At 36.7% G+C, this 25,017-nt stretch overlaps 1 protein-coding gene across 2 annotated transcripts in view; it reads left to right on the top strand.

The window, feature by feature from the left end:
• The window catches only part of FCHSD2 (FCH and double SH3 domains 2), a 232,537-nt gene that overhangs the window by 159,464 nt on the left and 48,056 nt on the right, over positions 1-25,017 (top strand). The window contains exons 9-11 of one of the 2 annotated variants that reach the window (XM_045021812.1): positions 16,572-16,694; positions 23,691-23,786; positions 24,838-24,909. In XM_045021812.1, the coding sequence (XP_044877747.1) occupies positions 16,572-16,694; positions 23,691-23,786; positions 24,838-24,909 (291 nt within the window). The remainder of the gene's footprint in view (positions 1-16,571; positions 16,695-23,690; positions 23,787-24,837; positions 24,910-25,017) is intronic. The other variant, XM_045021822.1, reaches the window with a different exon arrangement.

Below are 25,017 nucleotides of genomic sequence, written 5' to 3'. Positions count from 1 at the left end.
AATTCTACATTTGTAAGTTCAGCTTTCATGATAAAGAGATTGCACTACAGTACGTGTATTATGCATTGAACCATTTCCCATTGGAAAATACAGTTTCAATGGAACTCCAAAATTGCAAAAATTGCATAAATTTCACTAAATTTTGTTTAGGAGAAAAATGGAAAAAATGTCCCAACAATTTTGAAATGTTCCATTACAATATTACTGGAAACATTTTGATTTTTCAGTTTGAAGCTCCTTTTCATTTTGAAATTTTATTTTGTATTCTATTATATATATTTGTTTGCAGCATTGTTGTAACCATGTTGGTCACATGATATGAGAGACTGAGTCCTACTTCAGCCAATTGCCTAGACAAACAAGTTTGGTTAAAATTTGCAGGAGATAATGCTGCCTGCTTCTTGTTTACAATGTCACCTGAAAGTGAGAACAGGCACTTTTGTAGACGGCATTGCAAGGTATTTATGTGTCAGAGATGCTAAACATTCGTATGCCCCTTCATTCTTTGGCCATCATTCCAGAGGACATGGTTCCATGGTGGTGATGCTCATTTAAAAAAAAAAATGGGTTAATTACATTTGTGACTGAACTCCTTGGGGGAGAATTGTATGTCTCCTGGTCTGTTTTCCCTGCATTCTGCCATATATTTCATGTCATCATAGTCTCGGATTGCAAACTCCTCTTCTCACTTTCAGGTGACGTAAACAAGAAGCGGGCAGCATTATCTCCTGTAAATTGTAACCAGATTTGGGAAGTAGGACTGTGTGGACTTGTAAGCTCTAAAGTTTTACATTTGTTTTATTTTTCAGTGCAGTTATTTTTTGTACATAATTCTACATTTGTAAGTTTACTTGTATGGGGTGAATTAAAAAATACTATTTCTTTTGCTTTTTACAAGTGCAAATATTTGTAATCAAAATAAATATAAAGTGAGCACTATCTACTTTGTATTCTGTGTTGTAATTGAAATCAATATATTTGAAAATGTAGAAAACATCCAAAAATATTTAAATAAATGGTATTCCATTGTTGTTTAACACGATTAATTGCACGATTAATCGAGATTAATTTTTTTAATCACTTGACAGCCTTATATTTATTATTTGTATTATGATATCACTCACAAGCTTAGCCACTGTCCAGATAGATAGTAAGGCCCTGTACCTGTCTCAAGTTGCTCACAATCTAACAAGACCAATGAGAAATTAAAGAAGGAAGAGAGGTGAAAAAACATGCAGTCCATTTCTAGTTTAAATATCCACCATCCCAAACTTGGCCATTACATAAGACACTTTTTTGTGGATATCATGGTAGATTTGGGTCTTTAAGGAGAGGGTAGTGTTCATTTAGACTAATTCATAGAGTCATCCTGTATTCCAAAGAAGTTTAATAACTGTTAGTCATTCATATTTCATTTCATGGAAGCCTTGTCCTATGGGTCTGTGTGAAAGCACCTACAGGAAAATTAAATGGTATTTTTGTAGTTTTTTGGAGAGAGCTGCAGACCCACAGTGCATATTACTTATATATTTCAAAATTTGCTAGTTTGTTCCATTAAGTTCCTGGGTGTGCAAATGGAGGAAAGTTACTTCACAAACAACTTTTGCAACTTTTGCAACAACTTAACGTTTTATATTAATTTAGATAGTTTAATAGTTGTTCTTGCTAGTAATTTAGCCTCTAGAATGCCTGTTGTGCTGTTAATGAATGTCCCATACTGTGTGATCTAAATTTAGATAATTTAGAAGACTTTTGTTAGTGTGACTTAAATAATGTGCCAGTCACTATGATCACTAGATGTGTTAATGACATGAGACACACTGTATGTCTGCGTCTGTTGAAATTGCTCTGTTTTGGACTGAGTGGGTGATTATATTGTCCTTTCACCTCTGACTTTTAACCAAAGCCATAGTGCAGGCATGTACAGGCTTAGTCTTATCTTAGTGCCTAGTAGATATTTGTATACATTACAAAATGCAGCCATGCACTCTGCTCATTAGCTGGAATAACAGGACTGCAATGAATAAGCAGAGCTGTGCATGGAAGTTTACACAGCACCTTGTCTACATGGCTGCCAACTTCTCAGTTTTCATAATAAAAGCAAAAGCACGACAAAAGGTGGCTTGGAATAAGTATTGTTATCCTTGTTTTACTCACCCTTCACCCCCTGGGAGAGGCAGACGCAGAAGGAACAGCTGGAAGCTGCAGGAAGGGGCGGCTGCTTTCCGGGGGGTGGGGGTGGGGGGCATGCAGCAGGCAGTGGCGCTGCTGCTTTCCAGGAGGGAAGGGTTGTCTGAGGGGGGTGTGACTCAGGCTATTCTGGGATTTTTGCGTGCCCCTCCCCCCCGGCATGGATAGTCTGGTAGAATCAGGAATTGAACTCTGATCTCTCTGGAATCCATTGTCCTAAGCACAAGACCATTCCTTACCTAACCGTGTGTCCCAAAGAAGAGACATATATTTAATTTTCTACTATTTTTAAGAATTATTTTTGTTACTTTCTATTTCCAGTAACATCCAAAATGTTAGACACATTGTCCCTGCCTCGAGGATCTCACAATCCATAGGCGATAGACCTACAGACGATAGAACAAAGAGGTATAACACATAAAACAAGTAGTCAGGGTGGCTGGTCTGTCAGGGTAGTAATATTATGACAATGTAATAGGTTATTTTTAATAGGCTATTAAAACTATTCCTAGGTTATTCCTGAAACTTGTCAGACAATTTTGCATAGGTGTCATGACCAAAGTAGGTCTTCAGGAGGGATTTGAATGCAGAAAGACTTTACAGATGTGCTCAGAAAGGGCATTTCCTGCATAGGAGGAGGCATATAATAAGAATGGAGACTTTTATCTAAGAAGCTGACAAATGGGCTTAAGTTCTGGCATAATTTTGGGGTGAATGAAGGTGAGTTTTGGCGGGGGAGGCAAAGGTGAATAGAATAAAGTTAAGCAGGGCATAAATCTTGAACTTGATGCAGTAAAGGAGGGGAAACTATTGGGGAGGTGACGTGATCAAAATGACTGACTAGGAGGATGGTCCTCACTGTAATAGTTTATATGGAGAAAGCAATGCAAGAATTGAGGAAGTCAGGGAGGAGGTGTTTACAGTTATCAAAATAGGAGACTTGATGAGAATTTTAGCTTTAGGGATTGATGGAAAGGACAGATCTCAAAAATTTTGTGGAGGAAGAGGAGGCAGAATTTGAAAATGGCTTGAATGTGTGTCTGTGAAACATGTTGAAAGAGCCCATTCTGAGCTGAAAATAGGAATTTACCAGCTTGTTTAAAATAACACTGAAATGTGTTGAGAGCAGTTACCAAAGTGCTTTGCTCTGCCCACAGTTTTAGCCTGTGCTTCTTGGAGTGGAGCTGTATCTAACGCAGAGAAATACCCAACTGCAGGAAACACCTGGGTGTGCTACGCTTGGGAGGCAGGTGGGGCTGAATCTGAAAGTTTTAACTGGAAACATTCAACATTCCTGGATTAGAAGTCATGGAAACAGACGTCCTGAAAAGATTACTCAGCTTTTCATTTTGAAATCCTAATTTTTTTTGTTGAATTTTAAATCCATTGCTGAAAACAAGTGACAGAAAAAAGAAACTATATTGAAATATCCTTATGGTTTCCTTGGCATCTTGGCTTTGCATGTTACTTTGGTATCTTTGATTTAACTGTTAATGGCTGACCAGCAATTAGAATTTGCGGCTATTCATTCACAATGAAAGTTTCCCCTGTGCAGAGAGCCTGTACAAAGTCTATGCGCCGCTACTTCAGTGTTACTTAAGTGGTACTGGTGAATTTCACTGTAAAGGAATAATCAGAAATTATTGCCTTGTCCTTTTCAAATGTATTGTTGAAATTCTGGACTAGTAATTTATACATTTTAATGGTAGTTAGTAGAATTTCTTTGAGAACTGGGATGGAATTTGCTCATTCAGTGGCTGCTTAGCACACAAGCAGTAGTGGGATTGATACCTATAATCTTCATATAGTTGTTTGACTGATTCAGGGTGAAGGAGTGTAGACCAAATGTTCCGCAAGCAGCAGGAGAATGTTTGGTACATAACAGGAATGAAATCTCAAAGTACTATAGTGGCTGGCTAGTATTTAAGACTGCAGGAGAAAACATTTTCCTCATTGTCCACATTTGGTATGAATGGCACAGCGATCAACTTACTACAATTTATATGACTCCAGAGACCTTGGCAGAGAATTTGATACGATTGTAGAATAATCTTCCTAGAGTTTCTGCCATTTCCAAGAACCAAGGAAATAAACTAGTAGCTGAGGTGGAGAAAGATTGGGTTTCATGAATCATTTGTTGTCTGGAAAAAGGGGACTGTAAGGATTAATTGTGACTTTCCTTTAAATGACAGGGGAAAACATTTCCTAGGGGCTTGAAACTAGGAAGAAAGCTGGAGAGGCACAATAGGTGGGAGATAAGATCCAGAAAGGCAAATGGGCAATATTACAGCATGGGCAAAGTAACAGTAAGAATACACTATGTAGAGCATCAAACTGGGTATAAACCACGGTTATACCTTAAGAAGTGCTAACGTAAAAATGGCTTGTAGCGTTCCGTTTTTTTCTTAATGGCTCCACATTTACACTGTTTTAGTGAGACCCGAGTGAGAAGGATTAGAAATCTTATAAAATCTCATGAAGTTTCTAGCCTAGTTTTAAAGACTCAAGAAAGATTTGGAAAGCGGAAGAGGGGTATCCCAAGCCCCTGTGAGACAAGAAGCTTCTGAGGGGTCCCTAGATTCTTACACTGTTTTGTACTTTCCCTTCAGCAAAGTTATTAACTTCCTACTTGAGGATGGCTTGGCAGATTCCCATCAGAGGTGGTCTAGTGTTTATTCCCCTGGTTGGAGTGGATGGATTTGTTAAGGTGTAGTCATTTGCTTTGCCACCCTGTCATTTGGGATACTGTTGTTCAAATCCCACTTAATCTGAACTGAGGGCAATTGGTGCTTAAAAATCAGAATTTCATACCTTGTATTAATTTTCTATGGACCGGTTCCACTAATGTAGATGCCTACCAGTCAGCCTTTGTTGCTCAAATGGCTGGCTGTTCAAATTTGAGAGTTAACGCATGACATAAGCAATAGCTTCCTCTTTGGAAGTCACTGATCTGTGAGGAAAGAAGGCTGTAGAGTCCAGAGTATGAAGGAAGACGTGTTCCTTCATTGTGATTGTGGCCTCTTATGAGGGGAGCTGAATGCAGCTGGTGTCCACCAGTGAAACTGATCCACAGAAAGGAATTATCAGCTTTTAGTATTTACAAATTACTGAGATAATTGTTTGGAAAGCTGGCTCAAGAGCGCCTTCTGGCAGGAAAATATTCTGCAGTATGATTTGTCCACTTGCAGTGCCAGTCTTCATGTAGAAGAAATGCACATCCGTTCAGGTTGTCATTGCTGCTAGACAAATTTTATGGGTAGGGGGAATCCCATTTTCAGGAAGAAAAACAAATATTCTTTCTCAGCTTCTGTAGATGTAAAATGTCCAGTTACACCACCTCACTGGAACAGAATGTAGTCAGATTAACTGAGAATATTGCACAGTGTTTTACATAATTATTTAAACTCAGAATTAATTGCTAAACTGTCCATAAAACAGTGTTGGTTTCCAAACTGAAATTAACACATTTTAAAATTCGGAACAAATTTTACTTAGCTCCAAGAGTCTGCGGCTTACAGATTCTAATCTAGCTGTGCTCAAATGGTATAGGAACACACCTGCCCATGTTCTGGTAAATTCCACAGCTAAAAAAAATTGGGAAAAATACTGTTTCAGTTAAATGTGTTTGAAAGATACGATCATGAGGTGAGGATCCCAGTCTGAGTGCTGGGATCCATGGACATTCAGATTTATTCTTGAGAAAATTATGTTCATAGTATATGGGGAATCACTTTTAAATGAGATTTAAAGCTGGTCAAAAAACAATATGATTTTTTCAAAGTCTTTTTAATCTAAATTCAAAATGTTGATGAAAAGTTGTCAGTATTTGAATTTCTCTAACAGTTGACTTGTGCAGAGATCTACCTCCTCACCCTGCTCATTTCCACTTCTGATTTTTCCTTTACTTTCTCTCATGTCCTCCTGGGATCGTAGTTATGTCAAACCTATATCTTTAGGGTAAAGCATAATGGGTAACAAATTGATCAGTATGTGCTTCTGGAAAAACTAAATTTTGAATGTTAATCAGATTATGATTTTAGAAAAAATATCGGTGGACCCTCATCCCTTATACTCCTTCCTAAACAGTGGAGCTGGGTATTCAATAAATAACAAGAAGGTGACCCTGGTGCACCTTTTGTACGTGTTTGTGAGGGTGTCCAGGTGTATTAACAAAATTTTGGTCTTTGAAATGAGTATTCCGTGTACCAGGTTCCTTACTCTCTGGGCAGGTAGAACAATCACTTGTTTAGCAATCTAAAAAAATAAGGCCTGAGAAATAAAAGTTAATACAGTAAACATGGGTTTGTGTTTGTTGGCAAAGAGGTAGTGCTACATGCACTCAAAAAGTTGTAACAGATTCCCAATGGATAAAACATTACAGTGGGAGTCAGGTTACCTGGGCTCTAATCCCAGCTCTCCCACCGACTGACCACCTCTGTGGCCTTTGAAAAGTCACATCACTTCTCTGTGCATCTGTTTCTCTTCCCATGATTTCTGTCTGGTCTGTGTAGAGTGTAAACTTTTGGGGCAGGGACTGTCACGTGCTGCATGTTTATATGTTGCCTAGCACAATGGTGCCCCAGTCTCTTTGGAGGCCTCCAGGCACTACTGAAATACAAATAATTTCTATGCTGTCCAGTATTTAAACATTTTCCCCTCATAATCAGTATAACACCAATTTGATTAAGTTGATCCAGCCTTATCAGATAGGCATGTGGATAACATCCTCTCCTTTTCTCCAGTCAAATTGGCTAACTCAAGATATAAATAACAGTGAGCTCACTTGAATGTAGTTTAACTCATGAAATGTCATCAGACCAAAATATATTTAGACGTTTCTTATCATAAGTTTTTATTTTATTCTTGCTAAACATTAATTTGTTCACATCAACTAAAAATTTTATTAAATTAACTGGCTGATCCACCCATCTATCCACCACTCCTGTTTTTCCCTGCCCACAGTTAACAAAGAAAACATGCTGAAGTGTGTTCACTATATATCAAGAAACTCATACTGGCACGTCACCATAGTGTCTTAAGTTCACAGATGGTAAGAGCATGACAAAAGGCAAAAAGTCATGGGAGGGGGAAATTTTAATCAAGTTTATGGAAACTTGATAAGGCAAACCCATTTTGAGTGACCTCATGAAGACAAACTGCTTTCATGAAGGTTCCTTTATAGCAATCTCTGAACTCCATTGGTAGGATAAATTCATATATCTAAAAGGGGACAAACCTTTCAAAAAAATTTTAACCACAAAGACAGAGTGGTACATTGTAAAGTTTCTTACTGTTGACTCTCCCAATGGTGCTCAGAGGGATTGCATATTTACCTCATTAGCATTACTCCCCCATGAATAAATGAGAGAATGGACTTTAAAAAAAGAATGTTATAATTGACATGCCGAAGTCTCAAGTGATATTTGGGAAATAGAGTTTAATCTTTAATACTGCAGTGCAGCTGCTATACCTTAGCATGCAGCTATATTGTTTTTTTCCTCATTATTCAGCTCTTACAGTGATTGCAGTACCATGGGGCTCATACCATTTTCCTTTAATGGGCGTATTGATCATTTGTGTGAACGGCAGAAGTAGCTAAAAATAGTATTAAATTGATTTTTTTCCATTGTACTCCTCAATTTTAGTAAAACTAGTATAGTTTTATAACAGATTTTTTTAAAAAGCTGAGTTGTGCACATTAACTATACCCACTTAAATCTGTTAACTATCTGGTATTTAGCATGAATTCATTATTTTGAAAAGGCCCCGTGTGATTTGAATCAGATTGGTAGCTGTCAAGTCTGTGGGACACTTTGAAACATCGTTATATATGGTTAGTATGTTTAAATCTATGTACAATTTGGGGGAATGAAACTAATTTGTATTTTTTTTTAATTGCAACTTAAATCCATTATACCCAAACTAGTCAGATTAAGGGAGCATGTTTACAAATCCTCTAAGAGTAAATAAAATAGATTGTAAACCTACAGTGATCAGTATTTGGATTCCTTCTGTTAACAAATGAAATATGTGTAGGAGTAAAGAAAAGAAAACAAGGAAATAAAGAAACATATAATTGGTAAGTATGACATATCGTGTGTGTGTTTGTGTGGCTTTTCATAAACTATTGAGTGAAGTTCAAGGTCTTGGTCCTTATCTTCAAGGCACCAATGTTTTGGGCCCAGGATATCTAATAGATCACCTGAAGCTCCTGAATGAAAACCATGGTTGACAGCTCCAATCTTGTAACATAATGGTCCTCTACAATAAAGGAGAAAGCTCGTCTCTGTGGGTAATGGCTTTCTTGGGGCTGGTGTGAGATGGTAGAATGAGCTCTCATAGGAACTGGGGACTTATCAGTAATGGGTGCGGGAAGATGAGAAGGGACCATTTTGTCTCAGGCCCCCTGTTTGAGAGGGCTCCCAAACCTAATGCAGTGTGACCCTGGTGAACTTTCTAACTATAAGGATCAGTAAGCACTGGAATAGGCTTCATGGGAAGTTGTGGAATCCATGTTCTGGATCCATCCCCTCTGATACTTCTATATTTAATCCTCCCTCAGCACGCGAGGATGGACTGGATGGCCTTTTGATGTTCCGTCTAGCCCTACACTTCTGTGATTTGTAGTCCAGAATGATTTATTTTTAAAAAGTCTGAAAACTGACAAAAGTCATGGTCCATCAGGTTTATTCCAAAATTATGAAGGAAGTGGTAAGATAAACCCAAGAACTGCCAGTACACAATGTCTTCTTTGGAAAAAATAGGTATACTGATGTACTCTAAAGAAGCTAAGATGACCCATATATTCAAGAGAGGCTCTTAAGAAATTAGATATAAAAGGCCTGAGTCTCCACTCTTACACCAGTGTAACTCCATTAACTTTAATTGAATTGTAAAAGCAGCAAAGAGTCCTGTGGCACCTTATAGACTAACAGACGTTTTGGAGCATGAGCTTTTGTGGGTGAATACCCACTTCGTCGGACGCGGCTACCCCTCTGATACTTTAATTGAATTATTCCTTATTTATACCTACGTTAATATTTTATATAATGATGGCCTAAATAGAAATTTATGACTACTCTGAGGCTCTGAAAAAGTTTAGATAAAGTAAATAATGTTCATTTGACTTTACTATGATATTCTAAGTTTTCCTAAACTGATACCTGATAGTAAACTGAAGCCATCAGCAAGTGTTACCTAGAGGGTTGATAAAAGTTGGTTTTGGTATTGAGGGAGAAGAGAGCTGTTGTGAGGGAAAGTGGTTTAGGATGGAGGAAAATGAATGGATTGCAATGAGAATCAAAGAATAATTTGTGTTAACTTTATTGCCATACTTTCAGTTTTTGCAGTGTCAAATTCTATTGTTACATGCCTTCCTTTGTATAAAAATGAAGAATTACTTGTATAGACTAGAAGTTGGTGGTAGTGAGTGGATTCTACAGTTCAGTTTACAGAAATGCACAAGACTAGAAATCATACATTAAAATGGAATAAGTCCAATGAATAGCATAAACATTAAAAGGTAAAGGAGTATCAGGGAAAGGAGGATAAAACACACGACTTTCTGCATTATTTATATAAAGCTGAACATTCTGGGAATGCTGCATTACTGGTCATGTTATGAGAAGAAATGTCTCTTTGTCTGTATAAAGAAAAGTTAGTCAGTGGAATAAACAACTACCAGGAATAGCAACTAAAGCAGTTTTTGAAAGAGTTGGACCAATATTTGGAGGGGAAAAAATTGTGGAATGCAACTGTTAACTAAAAAGGATGGGTTTTCCTGACCTTCCTTCCTTTTCTTTCTTGTTGTCTTTGGCTAACGGTCTCATGTATTGCTAATCAGAACACTGCTGATGTCAGCCAACCCCATTGAGTTGTGTTGAATTCATTACTGGTGACAAGTATCAAGGGGTAGCTGGGTTAGTCTGTATCCACAAAAACAGCAAGGAGTCCGGTGGCACCTTAAAGACTAACAGATATATTTGGGCATAAGCTTTCGTGGGTAAAAAACCTCACTTCTTCAGATGCATTACTGGTGAGTGAGTTAGGGGATTTTTTTAATGACGACTTGGTTATCCTTATTTTTCTTAATCATTAGGTGATAAATTTTTGAGAAATTCTCAATATCAGGTACAGTACAAACTAGCCACCAGGACCAAGAACCCTTAACAAACTGTGACCTGTTAGCATTCCTGGGATAAATATAAAAAATACAAAACAGGGTTTGCCTTTTTTATATTAGACTTCTCACAAAAAGAGCTGAAGTGTGGTGCTAAAATTAACTGTTGCCTTAATAGATGTGCATATTGCTCTGAGCAGTTCTAGCTTTTACTGTGTATAATGAATTCTCATCTTATGTTTTGCTGATCATAAACTTCTACACTTCTTGCAATATAGTTCAACCTTGGTTATCTGAAACTCCCAGATATCTAAAACTGGGTCACATCTCCCAAAGACATTATGTTGAAAATTCCTTTGATTATTGAAAACTACAACATCCACCAGAATGTTTGCATGATCAAGATTATACCGTATATTTAATGGGGTAAAGGTATATTTTGTTTTGAGCCAAACACTGGAAAACTTTTGTCCTGCTTGTGCACTGTGCAGTTTAAATGGGCTTGACAGTTTTAAAACTGCTAGGAAATTAAAGGTTTAGGATAGTATTAACTTGAGAAATTTAGAAGGAAAATGATGAAAATAATATTTTTAAGATTGTGGCACAACATAGGAAGCGAGTTATTGTTTATCACGTGCCAACGGTGTGCTTGTACTAAAAGAAACAAATACAAACAGCATGACCCAGTGAATAGTGCATGGGACTGAATCAAGAAAGCTGGGTTCGTTCTTGTCTTTTTTCATTAACCTGCTGTGTGACTTTGAGCAAGCCACTTCAGCTCTCTGTGCCTGTTTCTCCTTGCACTTCTTTCTTGTTTTATCTATTTTTACTGTAAACTCATCAGGCCAGGGACTTTCTCCAACTAAGTCTTTGTACAGTGCCTAGCAATGTAGAGCCCAATCTCAGATGGGGTGTTTAGGCGCTACACTAATAAAAAATAATTAATAATAAAGGCACAGTCCCTGTATTCCGATGAATTACAATCTAGTTCCGATACAAACAGAGCGGATCAGACGCACATACATATGGTATGTTGATCTGAGCTGGAGGGTGGTGTAAGAACCTAGCTTTGGTATTTTTTGATACACTGTACCTAAAGAAGGAAGACTTGAGCATCTAGTTTCTGCTTTTGCTTTGATTATTAAACAGGAAAACCTGTTATACCAGCATAATGTAATACCATTGAGGTAACAGATTACATAGCAAACACAATTAACTTTGTTTAGTTCATTTAAAACTTTTCCTTAAACTGCATGAATAGATAAGGCAGGTCAAGGTCAGGTCTAATTTTGTTACATTACCTCCACCCATATAAGGAAATTCTAGCCACCAACATCAACTATATTGTTTCCTGAACTTTGTAACAGGAAAAAAAAAAAGCACAAATAAGTTGCTGAGTAGTAGTATGTATGACACCAAAAGCCAAAAATAAGCAATTATAAATTTAAACTAGCATTCCATCCATGAATCATACCATTAATCTCTACAATAGGTATTGTCATATAGTTACCCTGTATTAAAAGAAAAAAAAGAATTTTTATTTTAAAAAAGAAAAGCTATATTCAGAGTTCATTAAAGGACTCAACACTGTAAACCAGTCTAGTATCAATGGGTGCTATGCAAGCTTGCAGGCATGTTTTGCGAATGTTATTTACTTGTTGGGGAAGCTAATATGGTCCATTAGGTTAATACACTAAATTTTCATCAGTGGAAGCTTGTTCATATTACAAAAACACAATCTCTGCTCAAGATAAAATCGTAATTAGAACAGCAGGAATGTTTCAAGTAATGATTGAAATGGACTGGCAGATCTGTCTGGAAGCCTAGTACTGCACCTGTTCACACTATGCCTGGCTCAAACAATTTCTATTTGTCCCTTGGCATTTTAGAGAGAGAGAGAGAAAGAGAGTAAAAAATCAGGATACACTTTTTTTGAGCTTTCCAGGAATGGTAATACTCTTTAAATGTTTCTGGTTCATGATTTAATACTTAAATACTAGTTTTGATATCCACTATAATTGAGGCCTGTGAATACTACAGTAAAAGAGACCACTAAATAAATAATTACTTAAATGAACATGCGAGATATTCAGTGAATATGTCATGTCATTTCTACAGTTACATTTTTGAAGGGTGACAGCAGGCAAACATCCAAATATACTTAAAATATCTGTAGTTCAGTTCCACTTAAATCTTTGGATGTGGGGAAATATATAACATAATATAAAATTATTCAAACCACTACAACTTTTAACTAGAGAGAGAGAAGAATTAAAAGGAAGCTGTGATACTGACAAACTCATGAAGCAAATTAGAACTGAGAAAATTCATATCCTCTATTAGGAAGCCATTTAGAATCAAATATTCTAAAGTCTGTATTCAAAAACAGAATATTCAAAACATTCTATTTTTCAAACCTGTTTAAACATCTGTGAAATTAAAAAATATATAGAATTTAGTTAAGCCGTTTTGAAAATGTCTGATTCAGTGATATTTAGTGGGGCTTAAATTTTCTCATCTTTAAGATGACAGTTCATCTGAATGGAACAGATTTTATATTAAATACTGCTTGCTTTCTTGGAAAACCTAATTCTGCATTATATAACTTGGTATTATCTTGAGTCCTGATGATGTCAAAAATTAAATGGGAAGAATCACCTGGTCTTTTTTTATCCTCATTTTGTACACAATATTTAGTGTGGTCTTAATATGATAATAGCCTGTTGAGATACAGGAAGGGGGACAAACACTGTGATTATGCAATTGTTGGTTTTTCATCTTCCTCTTGAAGCTGTAAAGTAGACATTTTTGTAAATATCTAGCCAGATTTGAATTTCAGTATTCAAGGATAACAGTCCCTGCTGTTTTAAAAGAAATATATAGGAATCCTTATATATAGGTATTAAAATATCAATATATATTTTTGAAAAGGAAATCTCATTCAATAGTTTGATCATGAGCCTGGATATCTGGAATTTGACATGGACTGCCTCTGCCTTGGGCAAATCATTTATTGTGTAGTTCTAGTTAGAAAAATTCATATGTATAAAGGTATATACTTACTAATCTATTATACATAATTTTTATGTATAATTTGCCTAACCAGCTCTTAATTTATAATACCCAACTCACCAATTTGCTATAATAGTTACAATTTGATATAAAATGCTTAAGGCATCTTGTAACTCACCAGCATTAGAGTCAAGAAAATGGAATTGATGGAAGTGTCATTTTTTGACGTTCTATCGTGTTTTTTACCCATGGGGTTTATTTTGCTGTCAAATAAGGAAGCATTATGTTGCCCTCATTTATAACTCCAACAAATAAGTATTATCAGGGTTTGGAAGAGTTCTTATATTGAAGCCAATTTTAATTAATTGAGGGGGGGTTCCATCTTTTAAAAGGCAATAAATATAGTTCCCAAGTGCAGAGGTTCTTACTGCTTTATGTGCTTTCTTGTGGTGTATTTCATTGCCTACTTCAGTGCTGTAATGCTAGTTGACCATCCGTATAACCTGTGTGGTCAGAGCTCTTCAGCACAGGACCTGGGAGTCTAATCAGTGGATAAAATGGAAACAGTATGAAGCTAGTGTTATACTTCCTGTTTTTTCTAAAGCAGGGGCCACATCTGTGTAATAAGAAATCAAGGGCATGAGCGATTTTATTTATTTATTTATTGGTAAAATTTAAAATGAAAAGTAGAGCTGAGTGGCAAAGAATGAGAACACACTTTATCTAATATAAAAGCATGTGTGAGTTTTAAATGAGGACCAAGGCAATGAGCTTTGAAGTTACTCTTCATCTTGATTGTTTGGGATCCTCCATTTTTTAAAAATTGGAGTGAAAACTGCAGGTCCTTGTGAACACAGTATTTATAACCAGTTTGTATTAATTACTGGTAAAGTTTGGCATGAAACGTTTCAGAAACACATGCACACGATCATGAAAATCTAAATGTTCTTAGTCATTGTGCAGAGATTCTTTAATGAGACACTATAGCCCAATTAAAACTATTTTCCACTTTATTTGTGTCCTCTGAAAATGTGTCAGTGGGACAAGCTGTTGGAAGAGTTTGAATGCATATGTGAGCATAATAATATTGCTTGCTCATTTAAAATCACAAAAAGTCAGGAAAGGCAGAAGCTAAGATTCCGATAACATTAACTTGTAGATATTGAATAATTTAAACAAAAGAGTGATGTAGTAGAGCTATGCTGTACCAAGAGGAACTAGAATAAAAGACGTTATGTATGTGCAACATAACCTACTTTATTTTGGAGTCCTTTCTTTTAAATTTCCTGGTGGATGGGCTGTGAGAGAGAGAGAGAATTTAATTGTGTTACCGTAATGTTGCATAAGCAGTTACTGTTTTTCTTATTAAAGAACCCATTCATTATGATATTTAATTCCCTCTTTGCATTGGCCTGGTGGAGGTGGAATGTGCTAGAGACTGTTTTGCTGGGACTAAGCTGAAGGCACCATGTCTTGCTGTAGTCGGCTTTGCAGCGTTGTTGTTACTCAGGGTGTTCTCCAGCTCAGAAAAAGTCGGAGCCTGTAGTCTGCAGCAGATGTTGTCTGCATAGATGAACTTCCGTGCTTTACTTGGGTTGGTGGCACATCATTGATATATAGAATGAACAAGATTGGGGCAAGAACAGACCCACTGGGGTAACCCATTCATCTGTTTTTCCAACTTTTCCAACTTGTTTTTTCACCCACATGCATCCTGAACCATCAGTCTTGGAGTAGCAGTTCGATGGCATCAGTAATCCATGGTGGGAGGACTCTTGATATTTTAACAAGTAGACCCCTGTGCCACATACACACAGTTTCATACGCTGCAGTGAGGTCAAGCTGATCATCTGCAAGTGCTAACCAAGTAGACAGTCTCCTGCTTCACATGGGAAAGACACCCCTGGAAAAAGAAGTGAAGAGTGGAGTCCAGATCGATTAGAGGGTCTTCCACAGACAGCAAAAATCCAGAGCTTGCCCTGAATCTTTCACAATTCCAGAGCTGGACAGAGTGCTACATAACATCAAGTCTGGCACTGCTGCTGGCTGTGTCAACATTCTTCAAGAGTTCCTGAAACATCTTGGCCCATGCACCCATTCATGGCTGACTCAATTCTTCACAAGGACCACCAATGAAAGAAGACTGCCGAAAATTTGGTGCATGTCAAAAGTCATCGGCCTCGCAAAACGTGATAAAGACCCAAACCAGGCATCAAGCTACCACCCAATATCACTGCTTTCTATGTGTGTCAAGGTTCTAGAGCGCCTACTTTTACAGCAAATAACACCAGAGGTGGAGAACATCTTGAATGTCAAGCAAGCAGGCTTTTGACAAGGTTGAAGCACATGCAACCAAATACTTGCGCTAACCACACTAATCGAAAACTGTTTTCAAAGGAATCTGAAAACAGGCACTATTTTCCTTGACTGATTTAGTTAAACCGGTGCAACTTTGTGTGTTGGCATACACGTTTATATCAGCTTAAAGAATATACACCAGTTTTAAGATGATATAAGAATGTCTGTACACACACAGTTGCAGTGGTTTAATCAGTTTGCCAATATATATTAAATTAAACTGGCACAATTTTGTGTGGATTAGGTTTTACAATGTAATTTTTATAGCAATTAGCACAACATGGCCTCTGAGCTGTGCCTTAATATAATTAATAATAGTTTGCAACATGAGTGATAGGCAGTGCTTTTGTGCAGCTGATATTTGTGTGCATGGATAGGTTGTTTGTGTGTATATATACATAAAGTAATGGACAACAGGTAGTTCTTGCTGTAGTCAATATTATCTATATTTCAGATTACGACTCTTTTATTTATTAACCGCCCCATGACAGCATTTAGAATGCTTCACAATAAAGTACATCCTCCGCAGTAGAAGCTACATGTCCTTTTACTTGCAAGGTCACTTACTTCTCATTGAGAACATATCTCTAAGTGAAATCAGTTATCCAAACCTGACCTCAGCATTCTGCTATGGATACATTACATAACTGCATGGAAAACATATTTATTGAAATACACTTGTTGTTATAGTGCTCTGTGATGCCATCTAGTGGAATTAAGACAATGACTTTGCTACTATGGCTAGTGAAAGATGTTCACCCTTCCAGGCCATTCTGATCATTGTGTTTAGAGAATTTGGATTATAAATCTAAAAAATGAATATAAATAAAGCAAATTATCCTGCACACTTTTTAATTACTTGTCTTTTATAATTCTTCCCTTCTTTATACAGGTTCTTGATGGGAATGTATATGATCACCTTAAGGATTATTTAATGGCATTCAGCAGGACTGAGCTAGAGACATGCCAAGCTGTACAGAATACATTCCAATTTTTATTGGAAACTTCCAGCAGGGTAAGCCTTTTAACTGAATTATCCTTTATAGCTGAAGAGTTAAAACATACAGTAAGATATTGGTCTTATCTTTTGGACACTAGAGATTCATTCCCTAAATATATTGACAAATATACAGAATTCTTAAGGTGTATTATATTTCTGTTCATCCCTGTATTATATTCAATTTGACAAAACCTAAAGGAAGATTTCTGGGAAATTTCCCTGTTGCTGCAAAAGTACTGCATTCTCTTGAGTGCATTTGCATTCTACAGATTCTTTAGGTACTGCAGCAGCAGTTGGGAAATGTCCAATTATGTTCACTCTACACGCTTAGAAAGAGAAACTGCACTTCACTCTACAGTAAGCAACATTAGTAATCTGTGAAGCAATAGCAGTATGAAACTGTTTGGATCATTTTTTTAGTCATTAACGATCAACTTAAAAACAAAACACCATAACATATGATTCTTTTTTGGATTTGAAATTGGCCAATATAGAAAACAGATTAGGATCTTTGTAATTAACATCTTTGTTTCTTTGCCCCAAGTAACCAAAATCAGAAATAGGGCTAGTTATTTACAAATTCATATTGTGGCATACCAACTTGCTTAACCTCCTCTTCTGCAAATGCTGAGTACTATTAAAGATTTCCAATAAAACCCAAGCCAACTAGACTTCAGGTATTATGATATAATTGTAATATTCCTTGTATGAGCCATGCTCACTCATACAGGAACAGAGTATATTATTTATGCACCTCTGAATGTTGACTCAGGTAGATACCAAACTATGTATTTCTTCAAAATCATTCCCCATTCATCTTGTTATAGTAGTTTTGGAGCAGTGAATTTACTTTTTATTAGCTGTAGAGTGTAATGGACAGATTAAAAAATGTACTGCTATATTCTAGCCAGTCTTGAGTTTATTTGGCAATTTCAGGGTAGAAGATGAAAAATACCTTTTAGCCTTCTGCAGACAAAGGAGTTTACTTTAATCATTTGCTTTTGTATGTGTCATAGTTTTGCTTAAAGACTTGACAGTTGACCTGTTGATGCTCTCCAAAATTAGTATAATATTTTATAGTGGCCACATGTTTATAGAGTTTGTGCATATTAATTAATTTTTACAGTATTTTAGTAAATGCTTCATAATCAGAATGCAAGGTGCAATACTTTGCTTTTTTTTCTCTGAATTGACTGTCTAAACTGTCATTTCTAAAGGTCGCTTGCATAGAAAATACCTTTGTTGTATTTTTTTATGGAATTTAGCTAGAGAGTTTGTGCCAGCAAGCGTCTACTCAACCAGAAGTCTGTGGACCATTTTATTTTGTACAGTAACAATTTTCTGCTTTGTATCTGGAATAAGTAGTTCTGTTTTCAGCCTCTCCAAGCTACCACAACACCTGGAGAAGCAACAAAAAAGTTACCACAGCAGTCATGTCTGAAAATAACTTTTATAGCTGCTAGCTAGTTTGTTATGTTGGCGTTAACTCATTCTTTTCTGTTTTCCTTTTCTTTATCCTTAAACAGAAAGATTGTATTACATTACTGCTTGTTGTGTGTGTATGTGCTGGTGCGAAAATGCACAGCTATGTGATAAATTTGTTCTTTACATTTAGACAAGAACCTATCCAATACTAAAGGCCTATATGAGTTATTAAAATTCTACTGCTATAAAAACTCAGCAGGTCAGAATGAGAGTAAAAATACCTCCAAACTCACTGAAGTATATTATCTCCCCATCCTCTCTTCTCTGCCCTTCAGCATGTTTTACAGGCATCCTGGCAGGACTTGAACAGACCAAAGTTGAGAGAAGGTGAATTCCAGAGCTGAGGGCATTTAACCAAAAGCAATGGGATGTATTTTTTAAATATTTCAAGAGCACCTAGAGCAGTGATTCTCAAACTTTTTACTGGTGACCCCTTTCACATAGCAAGCCTCTGAGTGTGCCCCCCCATCCCATCAATTAAATGTTTTTTTATATATTTAACACATTATAAATTCTGGAGGCAAAGCAGAGTTTGGGGTGGAGGCTGACAGCTCATGACCCCCCATGTAAGAACCTTATGACCCCCGTGGGGTCCCAACCCCCCGTTTGAGGACTCCTGACCTAAAGCATATGAAAGTGCACCATTTTTAGCATTTCTATACATCAAAATAAATAAAAGTAACCTGCCATCACCTGTTAGGTAGTCAAGACAACAAGTACATTTATTGTGTACTTTGACTGCCTCACCTGCCCTTTGCCCACTAATCCATCTTTGCTGGACCTACTACTAACATTCTATACCTTTGAGCTGCTTTAAACAGCTGCCATTTTTTAAAATAAAAAGCAAAGTCAGCTAAAAGTTTCATTCCTCCTCCACCTAAAACTGAAATTCAGTCCTGAAGCAGTGGAAACTTTAGGATTCTATACCTTGTGACCATCAAGTCTCAGTACAATGAAAAAGAGATTCCTAACCTTTCATGCTTCCTTCTTGGTAATTTTCTAAACACCAGACCTAAAACATACACATGGAAACGATACTTTAAGTCATTTGTAGAGGTTTTCTAAAATTTATTAGTTATACCTTTCCTGCTAAAATGTTTTTCTATAGAATGGAGCTTATACATAGTTCACGATGCTGTGATGTGTTGTGGTATGGAGGTTTTACTCATACTAATTTGGAGAGACCTGCATAACCTGTAATTCAACTTGCTTTTTAACTGCCTGTTCTTACACAAGTGTTTTACTTTTTGGACTTAAATTTTCCAAATTTTCATTTTAAAGGTTCATTTTCTTTGGAACACTTTGGTAAAATCCCATTAGTTGTTTCTGAACTGCTGAATTTCTGAGATCTAGTTCTACTGAGAAGGTACAGCAACCCAGATTGCAGTCTCAGTTTTATAATACACACCAGTAACTGTTCATTATGTAATTGGTATTTCATACGGTCAGGTTAAGCTAGCACATTCTAACCATTTGGTTTTTAAGAGGTGGACCAGAGAAAAGAATATATTGAATTGTAATTTATTGCATCTGAAGGATTTGCATTAGTGAGGAATCCAGTTAATTTCTGAATTTAAAAATACAGGTTAATTTTGAAATATTGCTGCTGAATCCTTAAAATGTGCTGCTTAAGGCAGTCTCTTTATTTTCAGAAAAATTGCCAGACACACTGTACTTAATGCCCCAGATGTGTTTATTTGCTGGACATACAGTCTACTGTAACAGGACAGTAATAATAATATAGCTATATAGTCGTCTTCTGTCATTCGTAACTAAATAATGATCCTTTTGAGAGGAACACTCACATGTATGGTCTTGTTGAGGTGAATTTTTTCTTTGGAAAAAGCGATCCACTTTTGAGTTATACAAGTGTAGAGTACAAGCTGTTTTCTACATTGAATTAACTTGAAAAGCAGCTTTGTCACAAAATTTCCAATGTAGCATTTATGATGTCCTCAGTAAGGAATGCTTTGCTAAAATAAAAAAATGTTGGTTTTAAATAGTTACAGTGTTTGAAAATGGTATGCTCAGTATGTGTGGTATGGTCAGTCTCCAAGCATCTATCAAGAATGGTGTAAAGATGGACCAGTTGTCCTCACTTTCCCCTTAATCCTTCATACACATTTGTCAGCTGCTGCTTTTTTTTTTTTTAAATGTGCATTTACTAGATGATCAATTCAGAACAAGTGCATATGTAGAGTGCACTAAATCTGAATGAGGTGACTGGGAGATTTTCTGCCTGTCACGGGGTGCTTCGCTCATCACAGGGATGGTGCCTCCTCCTGATTGTTCTAGGGATTAGTGCTGCAAGGCCGACAGCCCTTCCTGCGATTGCACACCATCTCCCTGTCGGCCTGCAGCCCCTCTCTCACTCCAAGAATTGCAGTGTCCTCTTTGTGACTCGACCCTCCAGCCAGGTCACTCAGCATTCCCCCCCTTCTGGGGTTTAGTTCTTCAAAGTCTCTGTCACTCCCACAGTTACCCAGGCAGTCTTCCACTTCACTGTCCTGTCAGTGGCACTTCCGCTGTTCAGTCCCCGACCTTGCTGCTTCCTACCCTGCATTCCACAGGCTCTCTTCTCCACCATGATCTCTTCAGGGAATGCCACTCTGCCCTCTTTCTGGGTCCTACTTTTCCCTGGGTTCCCTCCTTCCCTCTCTATTAAACAGAGGGTGACCACCAACTTCCTCCCAGCAGCCCTTGCTGCTGCCAGCTTCCTGGGTTTATACTACCCCAGCTCACTTCTGCTCAGGTGAGCTTCCCTCTAATCAAGGCTCTTCATCAGCCTATATCTCCCTCATTTGCTGTTTGATTGGTAATTGGCCCATCTGGCCTCCATTAATCCCTTTAGGGTACTCCATCACATGCCGGACTTGGCTCTTTCTGATACCATCTGAAAGGTGAGAGTGAAAGGTTAGTACTCTGCCTCCCCATCCCTCACCACCTTAAGAATGTATCAGAAGGAGCCAGTAGGCCTTGGCAGCCTTTTGGCTGGGTCTCCTGCCATCTTCTGCAAAGTCTGTGTTTTAAAGGATCCATTGCCATTTGAATCTCTGAATTCAGTATACCTAGTATGTTATATTTAAATGTGCAAGCTAATAATAAATACCGTTAGTCTGATTGTGTAATCACAATATGACATGGAAATGACCCCACCTCAGTGACAAATACCCAGCCCCCTCCCAAAACTGCAAATTATTTATCCTCCAGTTTCAAAACTACCAGCTACCAACACCTCTCAGCTATAGAAGCCCTAACCAAAACTCATGGCTCCTTTCAGGACCGAGAAAGCTAGAACGTACGTATATTTTAATGTGTTCAGGTTAAACTGAATGCATTTAATTATGTAATCTGATCACACATTCAGATGTTAAAATATACATGTGTATGTACGTGTGTCTTAGTCTCATATTCAAATATGCGCACTGACATATACTAGTGCACTTGGTTCCAGTAGGAAATGAGGATTGGGGAAAGTTTCTGGAGCTAGAAGACAACTTCCATTGGGAAACGGTTTGGCCACAGGAGAAGGGGTAGAGGGAAGATTGGGTTGAGAACTCTTGTCACTTTAATTCTTTTCTTTCCTTTTTTAAATAAGGAAATTTCATTAACGTTTTCTCTTTCATGTAACTTTGGGATTGAGAATATAATCACCCCAAAATCAAAAATTTAAAAAAAAGATGTTTCAGAAAGCAGAAGCATTCACTAGGCCATATCTTAATGTTGTACTATAGCCTTCTAGTATAGAATGATCTAACCAAGGAACAACATGGGCTTCCCTTCCTATTATCCTTTGTTTTGCTGCTAATACATTTTTGAAAAAAATCTTTCTTTGGTGTCAGACTAAAAGTGAATATTTTAGTTTAAGCAATTTCTGTTTGGTTGGTTTAGTTATCCAAGCACGACAAATTATAGAAACTTTTTTATAAGGGGGGGGTCATTCAAAAACTACAGAAATGGAAAACTTATAGAATTTATGAGTAAATTCTCTTTAAGGAGGAGGCTCAGACTAATCTGGAAAAGAAATTGAAATATTTGAGTTATAAGAAATATAAAAATAATTTTCAATACATGTAGTATGAAATTTCCTCTAAATTTAGAGGTGAAATACTTTTTTTATGGGACTTTGGAGCATTGTGAATACATTGTAGTATAATAGTACTTTTAATTTTTCTCTATTTCCCTGTCTGGACACATTAGAGTTTGCTGTCAGTGCAAAGATCCCTATATTTTCAACAGTACAAAGTGAAATAAATACATTTTAGTGGCTTAATCTCATGTTTAAAAACCAGGAAAATCAAATGCAAAAACTTATTAAACACTTTTCTCAGGAAATGTGGGTGTCACAAATTGAATTTGCACTTTACATAGGGTGTATTTGGGATTAGTAGGTACACAGTTGCAGTAAATGTGTACCTTATTATCAAATGTGAGTGAGTTACTGCTAATGAGGAATACTTTTACTTACCTTTCTTGACTTAGTTCATTTTTTAACCACTCAACCTTTCAGCAACATAAATTTCTGTATTTTAATATATTATGGAATACATCCTACTTAGCAGCAAAAACTATCATCCAAAATCCTCTGTCTTCCACAGTGTAGCCAAATGAATATTAGCTGTGTAAACATATTTTGAATCCCCAGATAGAAATCTGCATTTAAATTGTCAACCTTAGTAATGTATATTTAGCCATATAGTTACACATAAATGTGTTAAACATTATTTCCAGCAGTTAAAGTACTAAAATCTCTGTTCAGCAAGTTACATTTTTTTAAATCAAATTGCTAAGTAATTGTGTGAATGCACACTGACTGTGATGTGTAAATACTTTGTTTAATGTATTTGGAAATTACAGGTTAGTGGTATGTTTTTAACTGTAGCTAAAGCAGTTTTTAATTGGCACACTATTAACCTCGGTATAAAAGATATGCACATTTTATCTGACAATTTTTCCATCTGTAATATATATTCAGTTATAAGAACTCAACTAAAGCTTCATTTTTCAAATGTTTTATCAAGTAGTTTCTAGGGATCCTATGGTTAATCAAAGTCTGACTGTTTATGGAAAAATATGACAACATTTCAATTTGTTAAAATACAAATTGTATTTGGAGAATTGTCCATAAGTGGTCAAGTGTTTGTGTAACTGAAATGTTATATATTTGTCTCTTTGCTTTGTTCTCCACTTTTCCTTTTGCACTGGTATTTTCCATTGGATAATCTCTGGTACTTATCTAAAAACAAGGTTAGATAATTATTTAGAACTCAGTTCTGCAGTGGATAGCACCCCACAGAGCCCTTGTGAACAATCATTTATAGGGTCATTGCCTTAGGGCCTGACTCTGCCACTTGTCTCTGGACAGAATTCCTATTGAAACCAATGGGAGTTCCATGCATGGAGCAGCTGCAGAATTGGGCCCTATTTGAAGTACAGTGTGTTAATTTTATCATTGCAGCACTAAATATAATATGCCCCAATTCTACAAAATAAAAAACTCTAAATTGGAATTTGTTCTCATTTCAGGTGGTGCGGGATTACAATCTTCAACTGTTTTTACAGGAGAACTCTGTATTTCACAGACCACAACCCTTCCAGTTCCAGCCTAGTGACAGCGACACCGTAAGGGCATTCTTAAATTCTGTGATTCAGTTATTCCAGTTCTGTTCTTAACAAGGTTTTTTTGGGGGTAAACTGTAAGAAACTAGCCTTGTTTGCTAATCTTTCAGTGTTCACTAACACAGCTGGTATTCCTTCGAATAGGTAGAGGTCACTGACCTGATTTCACCAACTCTGCTTACAATAGGTGTGTAATTACAATAAAGCTCCAAACAGATGCCAGTATTGTCACCTGCAAAAGAACTGCACTATTTTTGCCTCCTGCTTGCATGACTAACATCCTGGATTTCTGTTTTGAGCTAACAGTTTTTGTTAAACCTATTAAACTCTATTATATTCTGGTGAGGTTCTCCAAACGTCCATAAAGGTAGGGTTACAAATAGACAATTTAATGTTTTGCCAAATCAAATGTCCTATTCCTTTCAGTTTACTCGAGAAAAATATACACTTTTTGGTTTAAATAAATAGGATACAGTTGACACTGTATTCCAAAATTGTTTCTAAATACATGCAGTCTTTTGACATATTCCACTTTTCAGAAAAATCACTAGTGAAATTATAATTGAGTAAATCACAGTATAATGGATAAGTTCCTGAAGGGTTTTTTAAAAATAGAAATTGTCTATGTTGATTTTTCATTCTCCTAGAGTTAGGTATAAGTACTATTTTGAACTAAGTTTAAAAAGAGAGAACCTTATACAACTTTTTAATTCCTTGGTTCAGGCTTGGTAAATCCTGCTTGGGGGAAGAAAGGCCTGGCCCTCACATTGAATGTTTAAATCCAGAAATTGACTGTATGAGTAACTTTGCCAGAAATAAACACTAACCACTATAACAAAATCACCCTTGAAATTAAAATGTTATCTTTTGGCTTTCCATCTTAACAAACGATAAGCAATTTTAATTTTTGCCTAACTTCTCCATAGAGCAAATTGTATACATAAAGTGCTATGTTGTTCATAGTACTGTGTGCTGAATTTCCTCACTTGTGTGTGCATTGTAATTCTAATTGTGTGCTCTGTGTTTTTGTCCTTGTGCAATCTTTGTCATTCAGAGTTTTAATGCAGTTCAGCTGGTGGATATTGAGCCTTCACCTGTCAGTGCTATGAGAATGACTATAGCAGAGGTATATGGTAGTATTTGTCATCAGTGTTTGGCATTTGTGGTATTACTGGTATGCATGCTAATGTGAGTGCTAAATTCACTGTCATGCATAAGTAGCAACTGAATGCAT

This window comes from Mauremys mutica, chromosome 1, assembly GCF_020497125.1.
Source record: "Mauremys mutica isolate MM-2020 ecotype Southern chromosome 1, ASM2049712v1, whole genome shotgun sequence".
NCBI classification, from domain to species: domain Eukaryota; kingdom Metazoa; phylum Chordata; order Testudines; family Geoemydidae; genus Mauremys; species Mauremys mutica.
This window is presented reverse-complemented; position numbering and strand designations above follow the sequence as displayed.